Consider the following 21,416-nt stretch of genomic DNA (forward strand, 5'->3'; position numbering starts at 1 on the left):
TTACCATCAAAATAAATATTCGTAATGTGCAAAACATTAATTTTTCATTAAGTTATGTTATTGTGAAATATACAATAAAAGCTGTTTCACACACAAGCTGGACATGGTACAGTGCTGTTAGCCCAGAGACACGGCACTGCAAGCTTGTCTCTACTGAATGTTGTGCCTGCAGCCAGTGGAAATCCATGGCTCAGTACTGACATGCTAACTCACACGACACCCAGGACATCACGGGGGGCAGTGGCACTGCTGAGACACCGTGCCTCCCAGTCTGGTTGGAAGAGAGAAGTCCATTGCTGAACATAGGAGAAAAGCGTATTTACGTGAGCTGTTGCTAATTAAAACAGTTTGAACTAGTCTGCAGATTTGTAGGATCTCTACCTGCCCTCGTCACCCAAACCGAGCAGTTGAGCTGATGCTGATCATACCCTTGACTCCGGGACTGCTGCTACACCCTTAGCTGGCTTCACATCTTGTCCGAGCCTTTGCTAAAAGCCAGTCCTGCTCATGACACCCGTGGTCTGCTCCAGCCTGTGACCATGTAGCTGCAAACATCTCATGAACTTGAATACCCATAGTTTTGCCCCTCAAATGCGCCAGGCTCCAGTACTAGCCCCACATCCTCCCAGAGCCACGCTGAGCTCTGCCTCTTGCCAACACCAACTTTCAAGAGGTGGCGCTGGGTTTTGGGTGCCTTTAGTAAAGCCAAAACCAGCCTTACTTATCTCTTCTCGGCCCTGGCCCCTGAGCCGCTGCACTCCCAGCTGAACAACAAGCATCTCATGAGAGACTGAACACCCCGAATTGCCAGCATCCCTGGGAAACATCAGTTCCTATTTTCTAGAACTTTGGGCCAAACAAATATTTTTCTTAACCTCCACCGTAGAAAAGCCTTTCAAAAGCCAAAACAAACCAGCCAGCCTACCCAGTTTCTTCCCTAAGCCTGGCACTGCATAATTCAGGCTGGCTGTTTTCTTGTAGTGTTCCTAGGATCAACCATGCAAGATTACTTTTATTTGAGAGCACTTGATATGCAGACAAGCACTTGTTTCTATTATTCCCTGAAAAAAAAAACAAACCACAAAACAAAAAAACCTGGAAAGTATTGGAGATTTCTGTGCTCTACTGGTCTGGCCACTGTTGTGAGTTTGATTAGCAGCTAGTAGGGTGGGTTTTTGGTTTTTTTTGCCAGGAAACAAAAAGAAAAAAAAAAAAGAGAAAGGGTTTGTTATTAATAATGCAAGTTGTATGATAGCAAGAGCCCACCCAGCACAAAGCTGCCGTTTGTAGTCGGGGCTGGCTGCAGGCTCACCTCTCCTGGAGGACATCCTGGCTGGCGTGTCCTGGCGAGCCCCTCATGCTGCCCTGCTGCGTGTGGGGTCCCGTGTGAGCCCCGTGGTCTGGAGAAGTGCCCTGGGACAACACTGGCTCCAGGAGCAGAGGTGGCAGTGACAAGGCTGGAGGGTGGCAGGCAGCCAGCCTGTCCCCACAGCCATTAGGGCTTAATACTGCTGCAAAGCAATGCATGTGAATAGTAACAAAAGCACCTTTTTGTTTGACTCCCGCTGATTCGATGGTTATCTTTTAACAGTCATGTCTAAACTGTTCCTTGTGACCAGCAGAGCTGACAAAATACCTGTGTATATTATAAAAACCCAAAACCACCAAACCAAACCCACCAAAGTCGGAGTCCTTCATCACACTGCTGCAGAATTAGGGCTGTGGAAGCCAATCCAACCAACCATCCCCTTCACACTAAAACCGGAGGCCTAAGGTTTAGCTACACACACAGACACACATACGTGATCTTTTAAAAATCTCTTCCAGCATTTGAGAATATGGGCCCAGCTACTCTTACGCTGCTTTCAAAAGGAGCTAAACGTTAAAAAGAGTCTAAGGAAATGGATTATATCCAACAGGAGATACTGATGGGACAATACAGCTAAAAACACATAGTACATGACAGCTTGCGCACCACCCCAAGCCGATTCTGGAGTTGATATGTTCATTTACAGTACTAGATAGTTTTGAGAGATGTGTTTTACTGAAACTAGCTCCTGCCAAACTGAACACATGGGAAAAACAAACGTTTCCTTTTAGTATGCATTGATGAGTATATTTTGGCAAGCGGCCTCATGGCAGCATCTTCAGGCCCAGAACTGGATCCTTCAAGGAACCTCATGGAGTAGTACACAGGGATCACGTGAAATCCCTGTGTCTGAGTCAGTTTTCCCCTACTCGAGACACTCCATGGCCAGGGGCACAGTGTGTTACTCTGCCAGCCTGTCACTCTCTACAAGCAGGCCCTGTGCACGTCCCATCTCCAGAGACTAGCGATCAGCCTTGCATTTCTCCAGGGAGAAGAGCCGAGCCCAGCAGCCACTTTCTGCCTCACATCAGGCTTAGCAGACATCGCCTAACCCAACCCAGGCTTTCTGCTAGGGGCGAGCATCCCCCACGCTGCTGCCTGCACAGTGCACAAAGCTGAGGGTTGAACCAGGGCTGGGGAAGGCTTTCCCCTCTCTGCCACCACCACGCTCCCCCCAGACCCTGCTGTGGGTGGTCAGGGGATTTGCTCCTGCAACCCGACCCCACCACTAGCTCCAGGCAGTGACCACCACAGCAGCCATGAGTGCCCCTGATCCCCAGGGGCAAGCAGGTATCTAATCCCTTGGTTGCATTGTACCCAGATGCTTTCATGGAATCTTTCATGTTGGAAAACACCTTTGAGATCAAGTCCAACCATTAACCCAGCACCACCAAGCCCACCACTAAACCCTGTCCCCAAGCACCACATCTACGCATTTCAAAAACACCTCCAGGGATGGTGATTCCACCACCTCCCCGGGCAGCCTGTTCCAGTGCTTCACCACCCTTTCAGTGAAGAAGTTATTCCTGATCCCCAATCTACACCTCCCCTGGCACAACTTGAGGCCGTTTCCTCTTGTCCTCTGGCAGCAGAGACGGACCCCCACCTGCCTACACCCTCCTGTCAGGCAGCTGGAGAGAGCGGCAAGGTCTCCCCTCAGCCTCCTTTTGTCTGGGCTGAACCCCCCCTGTTCCCTCAGGGGCTCCTCGTCAGAGCTGTGCTCCGGACCCTTCCCCAGCCCCATTGCCCTTCTCTGGACACGCTCGAGCACCTCTGCATCCCTCTTGAAGTGAGGGGCCCAAAACTGAACGTGCTATTCAAGGTGCAGCCTCACCACTGCCGCACAGAGGGGGGCCATCACTGTCCTAGTCCTGCTGGCCACACTGTTTCAGACACTAGCCAGGATGCTGCTGGCTTCCTTGGCCACCTGGGCACACTGCTGGCTCATGTCCAGCCGGCTGTCGACCAGCACCCCCAGGTCCTTCTCCACCAGGCAGCTCCCAGCTGCTCCTTCCCAAGCCCGTAGCATTGCGCGAGGTTGCTGTGACCCATGGGCAGGACCCAGCACTGAGCCTGGTTGAACCTCACACCACCAGCCTTGCCCCATTGACCCAGCCTGCCCAGACCCCTCTGCAGAGCCTCCTGCCCTCTGGCAGATCAACACTCCCGCTCCCAGCTTGGTGCTGTCTGCAAAGTGACCCCAGTACTGAGCCCATGGTTTTTCCTGCAGCCCAGCTTTTATGAGCTCTCCAGGGATGTGCATCTCACTCACCAATTCCTTAAAGTCCTGTCATTCATCTGCTGCCCAACCCCCAGTTTATCATCCTTATTAAGTGAGGAAGGTAATTGTTTTCCTTAGAGTGCAGCTCAGCCTTTCAGCTAGAGAAAATGTATTAAACGCAAGAAATCAGACAATAAACAGAGGCTGTTTTGTGTGATGCGTTATCCATTAGAGGAATGCAAACCGATAATCACTGCTGTCAAGTGACCAATCAGATGTGGCTGCTGTTGCCACTGTGGGCATCTTTGACGAGCCCTTCTATCATCCCCAGCAACGTGAAGGTTTCATTTCAGTTGCGCTGTCTCATTTCCACCCCATGGAAAATGCCGGTTTCGATCTGGCAGCTACACTATCAGACTCTCCTTCACGCCAGGGCCTGGCTGTCTGGAAGAAAAGCAAAACGTGCTGTGATAACCTGCCTTGAGCATCGCTGCCTGCACGCACCCTCACCGCAGGGCTCCGCGACCAGGCACTGCAGGCAGCGTTACATCAGCACCACCGGTATCCTCAGCCTTGGCTGGGATAAGATGAACATCCCTTGTTAATGCAAGTGACAAGCAGCAGAGAGAGGAACAAGCCATATTTCTTAGCGTTACAGATGCATAATAATGGGATCTATTAGCCACACCAGTACGCATTCCAGCCAGTGAAACAGTGCTAGATTATTTCATTGTTACAATTCTTTCTGCTTTACTCACTGAAGATTTGCATAAAGTCCAGGTGTTATTTTGGCAAAAATCCATGCCACCCAGCTTCCATCTCCTCCTGTGCCTGTGTCTTTTGTAATTTAAAACTCATTTTAAGGAGTAGTTTTAAGGCAGAGGCAATCTGCTCTTGCAGTTGGATGTGAGACTGGTGCCCTGTGCTGAATCCTCCCCCTGGTTCACCTTTGCTCCATGTGCAGGTGAGTAAAAAACTCTGCCCCTCCATGGGAAAATCACAGGACCCCAGCCTGGCGGGGCTGGAAGGGACCTCTGGAGCTCACCCAGCCCACCCCCTGCTCAAGCAGGGTCTCCTAGAGCGGGCTGCACAGCCCAGGCGGGTTTGGATGTCTCCAGAGAAGGAGACCCCACCGCCTCTCTGGGCGGCCCGGCCCAGCGCTCCGGCACCCTCACGGTAAAGACGTTTTTCCTTACATTCAGGTGGAACTCCCCGTGTTGCAGCGTGTGCCTGTTTAGGGATTTGCTGGGTGATACCGGTCATTAACTGATGCAGCATTAAGGTGTTGTGCAGTGCTGTCAGGCTAACATCCTTGAGGCACAGAGCTGTACTGCAGCAAGGGGGGTGGGACCTGGCACTCATGATCCAGCCAGAAGGAACTGCATCACCTTTAACTGCAAGGAGCATCTCTTCGCTCAGAGATTAAGTGCTTGGAGCAGTATCAACCCCAGGTATATCCGTCCCTTTGCAATTCCCTTCCCTAAATCACTGTGCAACAGGCTGTGGTGCCATCCTGCGTGGCAGGTGGCAAAACCCATATGGCTTGGAAAGAAACCTGGCCAAGAGGGGGGCTTCGGTGGCATGTGGAGCAGGGGAACCCTCCGAGGACTTTGGCAGGGCCAAGGCCACAGCATTGCACCCAAGGTGAAACACCCAAATACAGCACAACAGACACTAGCTTTAACATCCACGTAGGTTTTCCACTGCTCCGACACATCCATCATTGCATTTAATTCACAGTTTTCACAAGCTGCTTAACAGGAATTACCTGTTCTCAGCAGGGGAGGGGGAAGGAAAAATAGACATTAAGCACTGAGAAACTCAGGAGAAAAGCAGGGTGTTGATTTTGTATTTTCATTTGAAAATATGACTCACTTTGGCCTGGATTTTCAGGTGGGTTTGTGCTGAAGCTGCATTTTTTCTGGCAGGAGCAAGGGTGGGTGATGCTCCCTGGCCAGCCCCTGTCCCTAGACCGCTTCTCCCATGGGGGGTGGGAGACAGTTTGACCCTTCTTGTTCTTCAAGGATCGAATTTCCCTTCCAAACCCTGAAGATTTAGCAAGAGAGCTGCTTGTAGAAATACCTGCATCTCACCCAACAGTCAGCTAAGGTGGTGCTCCTGGTTGAAAACCACTTGCAGGTGAAAATCAAAGCTTCCCTGGAGCTTGGTGCTGGCTCCTTGAGCTGCTTTCCACTTCTCTGTTAGCAGCAGCTTCCTCTCGTCCCTGCGGGGGAATGGCCAGGGATGGGTCAATGTTTAACTGACCTGGGAAGGACGTGTGAGCATGTCCACTGGAGCCAGCCCCAGCCTTGGCAGGGAGCTCCTCCGGCTCCAAAGCTGCTCACAAAGGCCCCTCCATGTTCAGGGAGGACAGTGTGCGAGCGGATTTTCCTTCTCCTTTCAAAGCCACCGCCCTGCAGAATGGGCCTGAGCTCTTCCAAGGCGCACCCCAAGGTGACCAAGGTGGCACCAATGGGTGCTGGGGAGGACATGCCTGCTCTTGCCACCCCGTACCAGCTCCCTGGTGTGCTGGGACAGCCCAGCCTGCACCCGCCAGCTGCAGCAAAGTGGGGAAAACCCACCTTTCACCAGGAACTTCCACCTCTCCGGGAAACCTGGTATGGGAGAGCTTCTACAGGTAAGGAGGTCATCACTGAAATATTGCAAAGTGCAGGGCAGAGAACCAAGGGGGCTCAGCTGGGGCTGTTGGTTTGCTTGCTGCAGCATGGGCTGGGTGCAGGGGCGTGCACATGCCATTCTGCATCAGCAGCTTTTTGCCATTTCCAGGACATTTTAGCTTTGGGAAAACTCATTCCCCCAGACCTGTTTCAGAAAGCATCTGGGTCACCAGATTTCAGGATCCTTACTCCATCAGTCATCCCTCTGGGCATGGCCCCACTCCCCAGCATCGTCCTGGCACGCAATGACCCCAGCCTGAGTCTGAGCAAGCCCTTGCACAGCAGCCCCATAACTCTTGGCCATATATGCATCCTGCTCACCTGCAGCTGCTGGGTATATAAAATCATTAGCTTAATTAGAATTCGATTCTGGGTAATGTGCTCAGCAGGGTAAAACTCAGCATCAAAAAAAATCATAGCCATGTCTTGCACAGGGCTAATTTCATAAGCCAAGAGGCAGAGGAAGGCAGACACTATATAGCTGTGTGTGTTTTTCTACAAGTGGCGCCGTGCAGCCTCTCCTGCAGCCTTTCAGAGCAGGGTTTAAATTCCATCCATACCCAAGCCCTTCCTGGAGGTGAGGAAGGAGGTTTGGACCCATCTGAAAGTGGATGTGTAGCTCTGTACAACGAGTGGGATGGTGACGAACGGCCTCCCCAGCCGTGTTAGCTGGGCGTAGGGAGAAATGCCCACGAACGCCGGAGTGGTTTGAGAAAGGGCAGCGCAGAGGACGCAGGATCAGCAGCCCTAGCACCCTCCTCCCTGCTTTTCCATTTCCAAAAACGGATTTCTGACACACACCGAGCAGCATTAAGCAGTGCTGCTTCACCGGGGGGTAGATATTTCCTTCAGGGTCATTCACCAAGAGGCATCAGGTAAACTGTGAAAGCAAATAAACCTCTGGCACAATAGAGTGACGTTCCCAGAGCTGGAGGTCTTGGAGAGAATACAGATCAGGTCTGGCTGTACAGCAGGGGGCTTCAAGTACTTCATGACAGCAAGTACGACCAAATATTCCTGTTCTGGAAAACTATCATCACTGGGCATTTAACAAGTGCTTGTAAAGAACCATATATTTTTATAAAAAGTTTTAAAATCCCTCAATAAATGTCATTTTCTATTACTTTTCATTTTCAGAAATAAAAAGAGTATGCTCAAGAGTACTTGAGCGACGTATTAGCTTGAGCTGCTGTCTAAATAAGCAAAGCCTCCAAGAGAGTAAGTTTTGTTTGGTTTATGATGGTTCATCCTGACTTGTGTTAAATCCCACTTCCTCCAGTGGGGAGAATCTGCTGCTACTGGAGTGCAAGGGTGAAAAATAAAAGCCATGAGAACGCCTTCAGCTCGGGCTTGGCACTGGCAGCACGGTACAGTGAGGCGATGGTCTCTATTGCTGGCATCATGCAGGTGTGCCAGGGACCATCCCTGCACCAGGAACAAGCAGGTTCGGGGACAGCAAGTACTTGGCCCCCAGTTCTGTGTCTACAGAGGATAAGGGCAAGTCTCATACAAGACATAAGCATGGATAGAATGAGTGGAAATAATTTAAAACAAACAAACAAAAAACGCCAAACCAAACACACACAAAACAAACCATCAAATCTCACAAGGGAGAAATTCCCCAAAGCCATACCTCTCACCAGAACAACCTTCTTCCGAGTCCCAGCCCCTTGCCTGTGCCATGTTCCCAGCACCACAAGCCACCTCCTTACATTGTACTTCCCCATTAGAAATTCCCTATGCACCAATTTTTCCTGCAGATTGAGAAGCAATAATTTAATCACCCTCCTCTTGCTATTACAAGCTGCTGTTTCAGTACATGTTCCTCAGCAGCTGAAGATTGTCTATGGAGAAGCCTCCTGCACTGGAAATTTTCACTTCAGGGACACATTCCTGCATGTGTGGAGCAGCCGCAGCTTTGCTCAGTGGTTAATCATTGCTGGTGCTCTGCAGAGCCCAGCAAACATTTATCTGATGGAGTCACCATCTCTTCCCATACCCCAACATGCTCCTTCACCTCCTCTGTCTTGTCCAAGTGCCCTGCCTTGGCAATCTTCCATCGGGCTCATTTAAAGGGACCACTGAAGTCCCCATAAGGTCACCTCCAAATTATTCTTTTTAATATAACTATTACATTTAGCATCAGCTATAATGTAATTCCTGCACCTTATCCCCAAGTCTCCTCCCCTGTGGCCACCTTGGGGCTCCCACCACACGGGAACAGAAGCTGCTCAGCAACAACTCACTTGACTCCACCATATAAAATGGCATTTCAATGACCCAGGACAGTTTTTTTGGAGAGCAGATGGAATAGAAAAACTCTTTTGTAAGCCAAATACTTACTGCGCATGCAAGTATTTATTTGCGCAAGGGGCGGGAGGGAAAGGCAGCCAGCTGAGAGCATCAGTGCAGGACAGACCTGAGCTCAGGTCACATTCAGGCCTCAGCAAAAGCACTGCTTTAATAACTAACAGGCGAGTGCTGGGGGTGTAGCACCTTATTTCAGGCTGATTTCCAAAGATGAGGTTCTGTGATTGTACCACTTGTCCGACTGTAACCCACTAAATTCTGAGCGCACTGGCTGGCTGCATCCCAGTTCTGCTGTGGTTGGTAAAAGCATCAGAGATATTTTTTTGGTGGAACTAAGAAGTAACAGTTATAAAGTCTCAGGCACTGAGCAGCAAAGAAAAGACTCAAACTGCTGCCTGTTCCCTGCTTCAAAAGGGCAGGCAGTGAGAAAGGGGCAAAGCTCAGAGGTTTCTTGGCCAGCTGACGGTCACAGGTTGTGGCAAGAGAAAAGGACCCTTGGTCGCACGTGGGACCCAGGGAGTTGAGGAGGCCACAGGAGTTGCAGAGGATGGTTATTGTCACATACAAGATGAATGAGAGGTTGTAGAGGGAAGTAGGAGAGGCATGTGGCAGACATTTTTTAGATGCCTCAGGCACAGGTACATCCTCACTTTATTTCTGCAGCTAATAGAATAATTTTTATACCACATGTTCCTGGAGTACGCCAAGAGACACTTTAGTAGGACATGTCAACTAAAAAATAGAGCAGAAAAACATTGCTGAGTACAGCCTAGCAGCTGATGATCGCCCAATAGTTACTTCATCCACTTTTTCTTTCATCTTTAAGGGCCCCTTTCTTTCAACACCGTGCCAGAAAAGGGAGAAGCCAGCATCATTAAGCAGCACCCACCTCGAAGACCTCAAGTAAGGCGAGTTTGAAAAGCTCCCTATGAGTTGCTCTTATCGACCTGTTGACGTGGGCTTTCTCGGGGACATGGGCACAAGTCACAGCACCACAGAGGGGAAAACAAATACCATACAGTAACGCAAGCAGGAGGTCCTGCCTTTAGATGATCCTCCCTAGATGAGCTTTATCACCACCCAAGTTTGTTATCTGGGCCAGAGCAGATATACTGACCGCAGAGAAGTTATTTTTGGTTCCTTAGCACAAGACAAAGGCTACATCTTCTAAAACAGCCAAAGAGGGGCCAGTGCAGCCAGGCCCTGGACTTTGCCCACCTGCCCGACTCCTCGCTGGCCAGCCCTCACATGCTATGGAGGCACCCAGTGCAGACACATGCCCCAGCCAAATTTTAGTGCTCCCATGTGGCTGATGTGGCCAAGACTAAGCCCTTGGCAGAAGGGGTCCAACTTGCATCATGTGGGGCTGGGTTTGCCTCTTCAGGCCAAATATCCCACCAGTGTCTGGTACCAGCAGACAGACGCACTTTGCAATGGGGTCGGTGAAAATACAGAGCAAGTATTTTAGGATTCCATATTTGCTATGCACGCTATGTACCCACACATACCTTTACCTTCTCCTCTCAACAGCATGGTATATACATATGCATACACACCCCTGTATATCTAGAGGCATAAAAAAAAATCCCCCCCCAAAAATTTGTTCATTCCTCCTTGAATTCCTTCCTTTCCCCTTTTTACACTTCCCAGATCCCTTCCCCTCCCAGCCCTGAAACCCATGACTCTGCCTGACCTGGCAATTGGGCTTTCCCCCCCAGGAGTCACCATAACATAACTAGCACTCTAGAGATATATTTATATCCATATAATTTACTGCAGAGGAGGAAAGGAGACACAGCTAACATACCATGCTGCACAAAGACTAAAGTTGCTATTTCATTAAAAGAAAACTAAAAAACAACAGTGACAAGAAGCCCTCCACATGCGTTTTCTGTGCTGTTATTTTTCTGCACTGATGCTTACATACAATACAAAACTGGGGTGGGGCTCAGGCCTTGGAGACCCCCCACCATGTGCTCGCAGGGCCAAGCTGGAGCTGTATTACCAGGATCGTACAACTCTTGCCATAAATCCGGTTATTTAAAACCCAAAGCCCGAGAATCACACTGCTTTCTGTGCTCCACCTGACTTTTCATTGCTTCTCCACACCCTCCCATACCCGCCAGCACACCTTCCAACATTCAATCTCTTACCTGCTCATCACTGAGGATGCAAAGCTGCCAGAGTTTGACTCAGACTCAGTTCTCCCCTCTTCCCTATGTGCCCACAGAAGGTCATTGTAGACACCAGGTTCAGCCCTGCTCTGGATTGCCCCAGAGCTACAGCTCTTCCACTTTACTCCTCAGAACTTTCTCTTTCAGAACTCCTGCTTGAGGCTTTTAGCTGTGTTTCTTCCCTGCTGCTTGACCCAGGTCCAGGGGCTTCAAAACTGAGAGCAAAGAGGTCTCAGAGGGATAAAATCAGGCAGGGAAAAAGAACCACTTGTCCAAACCCCTCCAAGCACAGGTGCAGCAGGGTGTTTTACTTGGGAAACCACTCAGCTGCTGGAAATAACCACACGCCCCCACCCCTGCTCTCATGTAGGCAGGACTTTCAATTAGAAATTAAAGACCAATGTTGTACCTGCTGCTGAGACCACTCTAAAAGAGCCCAGCTGTAATGGGACGTATCAGCAGCCTAACTAGGCAGCTGGAGGGAGTCCTCGGGGTTGGGGGATAAATGGGGCCGAACACAGTTCCTGGCTGTTTAATCTCTGGAAGAGATGTACGTGTCCCACCTGGCTGTGTGCCTCTGTAGCACTCCCGTGGGTCCTGCAGCTTCGAGCAGCCCCGGCACTGCTGTGCGTTACAGCAGCAAAGAGCTGCCCACACTGGTAATCCTCCTTCCCAGCCACCTCTATTACCCCTTGCAATTAAAATCCTTAGGCAAACATCTTGCCTCCCTGCACTGCTTTGAGACACCCCTGTTTCTCCCTGAGAGCATCTCCGCTCTCCCAAAATTTGGTGACAAACCTGCTCCATATGTTGCCCAACAGCACACCTGCTGAAGCTGGGGTGCTTTGCTCAAGCCTTCCTTGAGGTGATTAAGGTCTTTTTACTATAATAAAGGACAGAATTGCCACCAGACAGGGTCAGTTAAACCCGCTCCACTTAGGGCTGTGGCTCTGGCCATGACTGGTCGCTTCAGAGAGCATGGGTGGCCACCAACTATTGAATAACATGTCCCTGGATTTGGTGGGAGGATGAGGCGGCAGCACCTGGAAGGAGCCCAGCTACGCCGTGTGAACTGTCACGTGGAATCACAGCCACCTTTAGAAATCTCCTAACTGCACGTAATTTTTTGTCATTGATCTTAATTCCATTATGGCTGTATTAATGTATTATTTAAACACTGATAATACTCACTGCAGGATGAAGACACTGTTAATCCTACCCCATACTTCTGCCGTTGCTGTTAGGGACTGTAAACAGCTCCAGCAAAAGGCTTTTTTCCTATGGGAATATTTTCAAAGACAGCAGAGCAGGATGACGTGTCCTTCTCAAGGACTTTTAGAGGATTTCGGTCAGAGCGTATTTGCAGAGAAAAATCCTGTGAGGTTCACAGAGATGAAAGAAAAGAGTCAGTTTTCCAGCCTGTGACAGAACTTTATCCGAAAGCCTAAAAACTGGCTTCCCTGCCAGGCACAGCGAGATGGGCAGATAGATGTGGGAGTTTCTGTGCCTTCAGTGACCTGCCGCTGGCTGCCTTGATGGCACCTCGGGAGTGATGCACAGCCCAGACCACAGTTTGTGGTGTCACATGCTGCCATCTAGTGCCATTTTTTAAGTTTCATATTCAGTTTTGTGGGGTTTTTTTTTTTGATGCTGAGAGACAGGTGAACTTGGTGTTGGCTAACGGGAAATTCCCCCTTTACATGATGCTGCTGACTTCTTTTCTCCTGCATTTTTGCACTGATTTAGAGGATGCTTCAAAATTATAGCTCAGGCTTTGGCAGCAGTTCAGTGCACGCAGAGACATGTCACCATTTATTGGACACTAGTTCGTATTCAAGGAGTTAATGATGTCCCTCATAAAGTGTAAGTCAGGTCTTACCGATGAAGTCCTTGATGCTCCCTTTAATTTTTACGGAAGCCGTACTGAGCTGCCATCCTAGAAGGGGACACCAGCAATATCAAGCCATGAAATGACCCAGTATCATCTAGTAGTTTGGCATCATCTAAGGAGGTAACTTAGCTCCTTAAGATAACAATCCATGCTCAGAGCAGTCTGTAAAGCAAGTCTCTGCCCACTTCCATTAGCCTCCAGGAAAGGCACTTTGTACCACGCACAGTTCTGCAGGGAAAGGTCTTAGGTTAATGTAAAAGAGATTGGTTAGACACTGGGGACGGTGCTCTGGGTCTCAAGTAACTGGGATCTACCCTTGGATGACCTGCTAGGAGACTTTCTATTAAATTATGATATGTGTCCACGCTTCAGCTTTGACATGAAGCAATCCCAGCTGGGGTATGTCTTCACCCTGGTCTTGGGCACTGTTGAGACTCAAAGAGAAATACCTACAGGCATGCAACTAGTGTCAAACTGGGTTTTTGCTGCTTTGACTGTAATGCAGGAGATCCCCCCAGTTTTGTCTTCTCCTGAAGGACCAAAGTGTTCATCTCGCTGAGCATCCACTAGAGATGTCAATCTCTTCCCTCTATTCTAAGCAGCTGGGCCAGAATTGGAGCTAGAAAAACGTCAAGGTAGTTTCATATCAGTTTTTATGATTGTATGGAACAACCAACGCTGAATATTATAAATATTGGACTTGCAGAGGCTTGAACCTGCTGGTCCTGTGCAAGCAATTGCTCCTGCAAAGCCCTGGAGTCAGCAAGAAGTGTCTCCAGTCCCCAGAATGAAGGTAAGCACACAGGTCAAGCCCTGTGCGTGAGTCATTGCTGGCTGCAGGCTCCTTTCCCTCACAGTTTGGGCATCCCAAGGAGTTCTGGTTTGCACTGGCTGCACTACTGTCCCTGGCTGAGCCTGGGAACTTGCTGAAACACTGGTGTGTGGGTGAAAGGAAACAAGGGGAAAGCTTCTGAATCTCCAGCGTGACAGTTGCCTGAATGAGGACCTGCTGAGCCAGGACCTTAAATATTTTTGAGGCTAAAGGTTTGAGGACCACTCTTTAAACCTGAGCAACTCGAACCCGTCACTTGCAGCTGGCAGGGAGAAGACCGCAAGCGCTGTGTGCTGTAACCACTGCTGGCAGTCCCAAACGTGCAAAAGTGTTTCCTTCCTTTGGATGATGAAATTTTCTTGGACAGCCGGCTCAAAGTAGTAACACCTTGGGGGGAAGAAGCATGTGTACATTGTTTTAATGACGATTTTTTTTTTCCATCATGCCCCAGAGCTGTGAGATAAACTGCAAGCACAGTGGAAATCTGTGATAAATTTCTGCAAGTTGGCTGCACAGGGAGATGCTGGCTGCCTTTATCTGGGGAGGCCCTGAGGGGCTGGGCGTGGGTTTGCAAGCTGGCGGCTGTTCCGTTCTCTTTCAAAACCTGCAGGTGTATTTATTTACATTTTTTAATACCTCGTAGGCTCTGGAGAAGAGGGGGCAAAGCCCAAGACACCTCCCTGGCAGACGTCAGCACTTGCACAAGCTGCAGATGCTGGACTTGACCCGCAAGCGCCGAGAGGTAATGCTGAGATGGATTTGGGGAGAGGCTGGGTATACACTCGTATGGGGGTCTGCCCATCCCCAGTGCCTCTCCCACGGACTGGGATGCTTGAAGCCTCTTGCTGGGAAGGTCAAACGAAGCATTCCTATGGCTCAGGCAGAGGAGAGGTGGGGAGCTTCCCCAGGGCCCCTGTATATTTGTGGATTTTCCAACATTTTGCCCTCACTTAGCTGCGGCTCATGGAGAAACCAAAAATCTCTGGCCGGCTCATGCTCTATCACATACCCAGTTTGGCAAATACTATTTGCTTGGGTTCAACTACTCAGCTGTGTAATTATTTTCAACGCTAACCCCCTAATGATATGCTGCATTGAGCTGTTAAAATGTGTTTGCTCCTCTGGTGCTTGTGTTGACGACTCATTTGCAAACCCAGGCAGAGCTGAAGCGAAATCTCCACAGGGAGGCAAAAATCAATAAACAAAAAATCAAGGAATTCAGCCCAAAGAAAGTTCTTGACACTTTCCAGAGAGGCAACAGCGCCGAAAGCCAAGACCTCGTCCCTGCTGAGCACAATCAGTGTTTTCACGGAGACGATCGTGGTAAGTAGAATAAATTTCCAAGGCAATGTAGAACTCGCTAGTCTCTTAAATGTCGTCAGAGAAGTTTCCCCATGGAAGCTGCTTGCACTGCTCCATCTCCTGCAGTGGCACAGTGCAAGTTCAAAAGACTGGTGGGGGGAAGGCGGAGAGATGTGTTCATAAGACAAAGCGTTGGGATGCCTCAGAACAGGACGCAGGTCTCTGGTCTGGTTCTCTGACAGCACCCAAACGGACCCAAGCAGATGCGAGTTAAGCGCCATGGACTGGCCATAGGGGCGTAAAACCAAAGTCCTTAGGGCCAGGCCCCTGCGGCAGCAAGTTCTCACTGACAGGAAAGTCTTAGCTTGTCCCACATGTCCCCTACACAGCAAACTAAGCATGAGGACAGAGGGTGTCCCTGGGGTCCCACGTCTGTGGAGAGTCAGGGAGTCCATCAGGCAAAACTGTCCCAGGTGGTGAACATACAGGATGCTGCAAAGGTGAGCATACACAGGCTGGGGGGAACCTCTGAAGCTCCACCAACGTAATGGCCAAAGGGATGAAGGAGAAAAAGAAAAAGGAAAATGACTGCCTGAAGACCAACCCTTTTACCAGGTTTTGCCCCCTGCCCTCTGCCCCAGCATGGGACACCTCCTGCCTGAGCCTGGGGTGTGCTCAGGTGGACACAGGCTGTGACAACATCACAGTGGTGACTCTGGCAGCATTGGCAGTCTCTGATTAAAATGTGCCCTGACAGCTTTCCTTCAAGCACAAGACATGAGTTACTCTGGCACAGTCTCCACCACAACACGCATCCATCCTCAGCTGGGGAGCTGAAGCCAAGCCCAGCCCCACGCTGGCCCATGCGGGCACAGAGCTGGTCCCTTCCTGGAGGGAGTGCAGGGCTGAACTGGGGCAGCTGCAGGCACCCACGGGTACGCAACTGTGCTGTTCCCTGGCAGACGTGGTGCACAGGGTGCAAACAGCCAGCTCACCTCTTCAGCTGGGGTCCAGCAGGGCAGGCTTCAGAAGATCTCTTCTACTGCACCAGGCTGGTCACATACCAAAATTTTCTGCTCTGAAAAAATGTGTGATGTATCCCTTGCCGCAAAAAGGAAACCTGGATGATTACAGATCGCTGGGTATTTTCAGGGATCTTTTGAGACTGTTTTTTGGCAGAACAGTCAGCCTTGCCTCTCCCCTTTGACATGCATGAAGGACTGAAAGAGGGTACCCACACAACACCGCAAAAAAAAATGTTCAACACCTTGCAGTAAATCTTCTCTGGCAGACCCTTGGGCACATTGGGAAGCTGGAACTGGGTTCAGCAGAGGGAAAAAAGTGGAGAACGGACTGCTCGAGCAACAGCTGCCAGAGATTTGCTCCTGGCTTCAGCATTGCGTGGTCCACCGATGTGTTGCATTCACATGCATGATGTAGCCTCTGGACATCTGCCATTCTTAAATGACCATGGGGTAAATGTTCACAGTCACTGAGGTTACTCACGTTTCAGGTTTAGTTTTATTTGGAAACCATTTCACACAGCCCAGGGCCAGGCAATTTCCATCGCAGATTTGCATCCCTCTGGGTGATATGTAATTAAGGTGAGATGCTCCCGGTTAGATGATTTCCAGCCATGGCTCCGTGTTACTTCAACATCTGATGTGAAAACGCATCAGGTACAATTCATTTAACAGTGACAGATCTCAGGCTCCCTTGGGCACGTGGTCCATCACAGGAGGGAGCATGGCATGGTCAGCGCGACGGTGATGCCAGCAAACACTGAGCAGGGGCTTTTCCTTCCCCCGCCGGCCCTGAGGACAGGCGAGCAGCAGGAACAGGGGTAGCGTGAATCTGGAGTGCTGACCTACCGTCCTTCGTGCTTGCGCTGGTTGATGCAGGCTGGGGGAGCAGCCGGGGGGGTTGAAGGTGCTAAGGCACGTAAGGTGACCTCACTGTCCCTAATGAAGGGGAAATCAAAGCAAATCTCAGCTGCCACTTTGTGCTGACATCCCCGAGGCACAAGCCCTGTTCTGCGTTGCTTGCACGTGACAACCTTCGGCAGAGGCTGGAAATGTATCACTGAGGGTAAAAACGCTTAAATCGGTGAAAAACTTGTCTGGCAGTGAACTTTCACCAGGAGAAAGGGGAACAGACTTGGCTGCTCCTATTCCCTTGTGTTTCTTCACCTCAGCTCTCTTCTGCTTGGGGATAAAACAATATTGCCTCTTGCCAGACTATAATTTCACCAAATATAATCCTGAGTATATTAAACCTTTATATTATACCTTACCCTGCCCGGCCCCGGGCATGAGTCTAGTCTTAGAGGGATCTCTCAGGATCTTCTTTGCACGCCTCCAGCTGCCCATAGCCATTTCCAGCCAAACTCTAGGGGACTGGGCATGCAGCTCTGCAAAATTATGACTTTTTTTTCTTTTTTTCCTCTCCTCAAGGGAATACGTGGGGTGGAGGACTCTCCAGGCAGCATGACGGGGCCGAACGCTCTCCAGGCAGGAGCAGGAAGGTTGACCTGTGGTTCTGCAGGGAGCCGCAGATGAAGGATCTGTTCTGGGACACCTCCAGCACAGGGTCTGAGGACTGGGAAAGGGAAGAGAAGATTCACCGCAAACCTATGCTTGTGAGAACCAAGACAGAGAGAATTTCTCTCTTTGATGACTTCTTTGACCGGGATTTCTAGTGGCATGGCTTGGGGCAAGAGAGATGTGCTGAAGAAATATGTCCCAGCAGCTCTGGTGGGGCTGAAAACCTCCCAGATGGGTGGACCGAGGGTGGAGACACAATGTTTGTTGTAAGCGGCATTTCTGGGAGTATGGGCCAGTGGAAAAGACAGCTGGAAATGAGGAGACCACTGATGTGGAGTAAATAATGACTGTCTGGGTTATGTGGCTGAATCAAAATATCTGAGGGGAAAAGCAGTTTGGACTGATCTGAGGGAAAAAGGAGCTTGGACTGAGCAACAGTGAAGTGGGGACAGAGGGAGGAGGAGGAGGTTGGCAAAAAAAACCCAAGCAGAAGCTGGAAAAAATTCTGGGTTAACCCCAAATACGAAGTTCCCACTGAAATGAAACGTTTTGCTTGCCTTTGGGTTACTCAACCTTTCTGTTTGACTTTTTAACCTTATATCCTTTTCTAAACCACAAACCCCCAGTTCAAAATATAAGGTAAAAACATTCATTTAGGAAGTCTTTAAAATAAATACTCTGGCATTTCTAAAATTCCATTTTTAACTTTTTTAATTATTATTTTTTTTTTTTATCTCCTCTCATCCCCTGCCCTAGATACAGAAGTACATGTACTTTCTTTGCTTCTAACCTCCCGTTCTATAGATAGTAGATAGTCTTCTGAAAAAGCTGGCTTTTGGTCACTTGTTTTCTCTGTTCAGGGTTCAGTGCTGCAAAGTGAAGGGTAGAAACTGAGGGATCCCCAGCGATTCCTGCAGACACTACCCCGGTGGTGCTGGTCAAGGCTCCTGTGTCCACCCAGAGTTTGAACAAGCTGCCCCATTGCAATCAGACATTTCCATGTATATTGGAAAAGATGGTTATATGAAGGGTATCAGATCTATCGAAGAGATTCTTGCAGTTTCCATCTCTCCTAAACTGTATTTTTTCATAAAATTATCTGCTTTTCCTTATAAAGTCATTTGTTATCTGAAAGGGAACTTCACCCTGTGCTGTCTCCTATCTGGTTGTCTTCATAGGTCTGTAAAGGCCACTGCAGTAAATCATCAGCTTTCTGGAACACATTAAGTCATTCAAGCACATATATAAACCGAGATTACAGTTACACATCACGTAGTGATTTCAATGTGACAAACTGGATATGCAGGGCCCCAGCGCTATACAAGGGAGGGAGAGAGCCCACCACCAGCCCTGGCCATGACAAAAAGATCTGCCTGGTTCCCAGAGTCAATTTTGCTTCTGTTTGCAGTTGCAGAGCTGGCAAAGGGCATTCACTCTTCCTTGTGCCTCCTGCATGTCTCCCTAGGTTGCTTTCGTAAGCAACTGGTGTCTCTAAAACTATCAGGGGGTAAAACATCTTCAAATCAGCTAATTGCCACAGGGCAGGGACTCCAGGAGTAACAAATGCAATTCCCATCACAGTGACTTTCCTTTCCTTCAGCTGGAAATCTTATCCTCTAATTTTTCAAGTCGAGGCATCCAGAATAACTAGATCTGGAGTCAGTTCTCAATTATCCAGGACAGCACAGGGCTTGAGCAGCTTGGGATGGATGAAACATGTCCTGCATCACTGTCTCAAACCTGCACAACCTCCCACAAAGCTGTTTTAGATGTGTCTGCCCTGCATCCTCAGCTTCCTGGATTACAGAGCCAGAAAAAGAGCAGACGACACGTTTTTACATGTATTTAGGGGAATCAGACACCCGTGGCTGACTCAGTTTCAATGCTATTTAGCTCAAGCTTTATTGAAAATCCCAGGCAGAGCGGGAGTTGGAAATCACAGCCAAAGCCCCAAATCAAAACTGGAGCCTCCAGCACAGCTTCCCAGCACTGAGCTTCTCTGTCCTGATTTCACCTCTCTCTCTTTTTGACATCCCTAAATGTATAGCCTGTCTCTATGCTTCATGGAGAACACTGTTCCTTGGAGAAAGCCTGCACTTATGCATGATTTCACAGAAAAGCCAAGAAAACAAACCCCAACACAGAGAAGGAAGAAGAACAAAAATTATTTTAATGAGATAGGAGAACTGCTCGTGGCTAATGAGTCTGTGTGTTTTAAAAACGCCCTGAGAACTTCGCTGATAAACATGGTCACCATGTGTGAGCTGGAAATATCGTGAGAGCTTTGGATTCGACGTTGAGGGTATGCTGAAAAGGTCAATGATTTAATGGGCTGGAACAATTAATCTGGCACTTGTCTATACACCTGTTCTCTTAATGATGTGACACATCTCCCTTCTGTGTTCCCATCTGTCAACAATTAAGCTATAATTGGTGGAAATGCAATTTATTTCAGATAGAGCTGATTAGTTTTCCAATAATCATGTTGCCAGCCCTGAGGAAGAGTGCTGCCCATGGAGAAGTGTATGTGGACCAGTCAATCCATATCACAGACTGTGCAGAGAAGAGACTCTGAGCATTAATTTATCAATTTACAGTGTGCAAAATGTGCTCTAATGGAGGCAATAAAATCAGAAAACCCACTTCCTAATTCTGGTGCTCGACATTGTTTGACTGCGCTGCCCTCGGTTGTATCAATTCACCATAACCTGTAGAGGGGCAGATGGCAACTCATCCTCTTCTCATGTTTTCTAACATCCTTCCAGAGGCTGGAAATGAAAACGTTCTCTCTATTACTAAAGGTGAAACTTAGGCTTTTCTACAAATTACAGAAGATGGAAAAAAACCCACAACATGTGTGCTGCAACTCAACAAGGAAGACTTTACAGGGCTGTTTTTCTGTCGAATAGCTCCCGATTCCAAATGCTCGATATTAGCTCATCGTTTCAGGGTTGAGTCATTACAGTCAAATATGGAGAGGATGAAACTTGCCACTCAACAGAGCACACAGCTTCAATCCAAGTCACACACCACAGAAACCCGTGGCTGTGTATCAGCAGACCCCCTCACCTTGATGCTCGCCTGCCCCCCGGGGAGGAGGGGCTGCAGCACTGCTGCATCCTGGCTGGCAGGCACAGGTGCAGGATGAGTTTTAAAGGATAATGATGAGGAAACCTGTGTAGGCTTTGATTTTGGTGGTGCAGAGCAACGCATAGTCAGAGGAAGAAGAGCCAAGAGGGAAGGTTTCAGAGCAGGGAAGTAGAGTGAGATTTGTCTGACCTAATTCTGGTTATCTAAGGGCTGTGAAGGTGATATAAAACAGTCACTTACTCTGTTTATAGCTGAGAGCGCAAGAGAAGGAGTAAGGGGTGTCTCCAGGGGTGAGGTTTCCTCTATCTGTCCTTGGATGGGGTGAGTTACCTGCTGGTTAAAAAGGCATTTGCGTGGCTATCTCACACACCCTCTCAGCTTTGAGGCAAGGCTGGACCCATCCTGCAGGTTAAACGTGTCTCCACACAGGAGCTTGCTGAGGCAGGAGCTGCTCAGCCCAGACGCAGCACCTTCAGAGAATTCATGTTTTCAGTTTTCACCAAAGTGGAGATTTTATGCAGTGAATGATGTGGCTATGGGCATCAGCAGACAGCACAGCCCTGAAGAAAGGGGCCATGTAGGCCAGGTAGACCCCTGCCCCAAAGCATAAGGGGCATTTGATCTTCCTAGTGGAATGGTTATAAGATATTTCTGGTGGTGGTATGAACATGGGTAAAACCAAGTTCTTCCCGGTCAGGATTAGCTGAACTGGTTTTACTGAAACCTTAAAACCCAATGATAATGCTCAGCCTGAAGCAGACAACTGAGCTGGGGGAAATCGGCACCAGCAGTCAATGTCTGGCAAGACCATTAGTAAATAAATACACAACTTATAAGAGGAGACATCAATGAACCTTACCTCTGTATTTAAAAAAGCAGCCAGGTTGCTGTAATATCTGTTATTGCTCCCGAGCAGAAAAAATATTAGTTTATGCTTACTAAAGAGAGTTAGGTAAATAAAGTTGAACAAAGCCACGCTGTAACTGGATCTCATAGAATAGTCTGG

At 49.0% G+C, this 21,416-nt stretch overlaps 1 protein-coding gene across 2 annotated transcripts; it reads left to right on the top strand.

Annotated features, from left to right (window-relative positions):
- Positions 1 to 5,882: 5,882 nt before the first annotated feature.
- CCDC198 (coiled-coil domain containing 198) lies at positions 5,883 to 19,970 on the top strand. 2 transcript variants are annotated; one of them, XM_037395765.1, is made up of 6 exons: positions 5,883 to 6,228; positions 9,405 to 9,481; positions 13,350 to 13,436; positions 14,119 to 14,217; positions 14,633 to 14,798; positions 17,231 to 19,970. In XM_037395765.1, exons 1-6 carry the CDS (start codon positions 6,012 to 6,014, stop codon positions 17,473 to 17,475), a joined length of 891 nt encoding a protein of 296 aa, XP_037251662.1. In that variant the 5' UTR covers positions 5,883 to 6,011; the 3' UTR covers positions 17,476 to 19,970. The 2 variants fall into 2 exon arrangements, with proteins under 2 accessions (XP_037251662.1, XP_037251663.1); XM_037395766.1 differs by having other exon boundaries at positions 14,726 to 14,798.
- The last annotated feature ends 1,446 nt before the right edge of the window (positions 19,971 to 21,416 follow it).

The sequence above is a fragment of the Falco rusticolus genome, chromosome 7, assembly GCF_015220075.1.
Source record: "Falco rusticolus isolate bFalRus1 chromosome 7, bFalRus1.pri, whole genome shotgun sequence".
Taxonomy (NCBI): Eukaryota; Metazoa; Chordata; class Aves; order Falconiformes; family Falconidae; genus Falco; species Falco rusticolus.

What these genes read in the sequence shown, in the direction of transcription:
- CCDC198 (XM_037395765.1), top strand. Translation starts at nt 6,012, where the DNA reads ATGGGCCTGAGCTCTTCCAAGGCGCACCCCAAGGTGACCAAGGTGGCA. An exon ending in GTATGGGAGAGCTTCTACAG is followed by an intron (nt 6,229 to 9,404) that starts GTAAGGAGGTCA and finishes TTCATCTTTAAG; the next exon opens with GGCCCCTTTCTTTCAACACC. An exon ending in ACCCACCTCGAAGACCTCAA is followed by an intron (nt 9,482 to 13,349) that starts GTAAGGCGAGTT and finishes TTGGACTTGCAG; the next exon opens with AGGCTTGAACCTGCTGGTCC.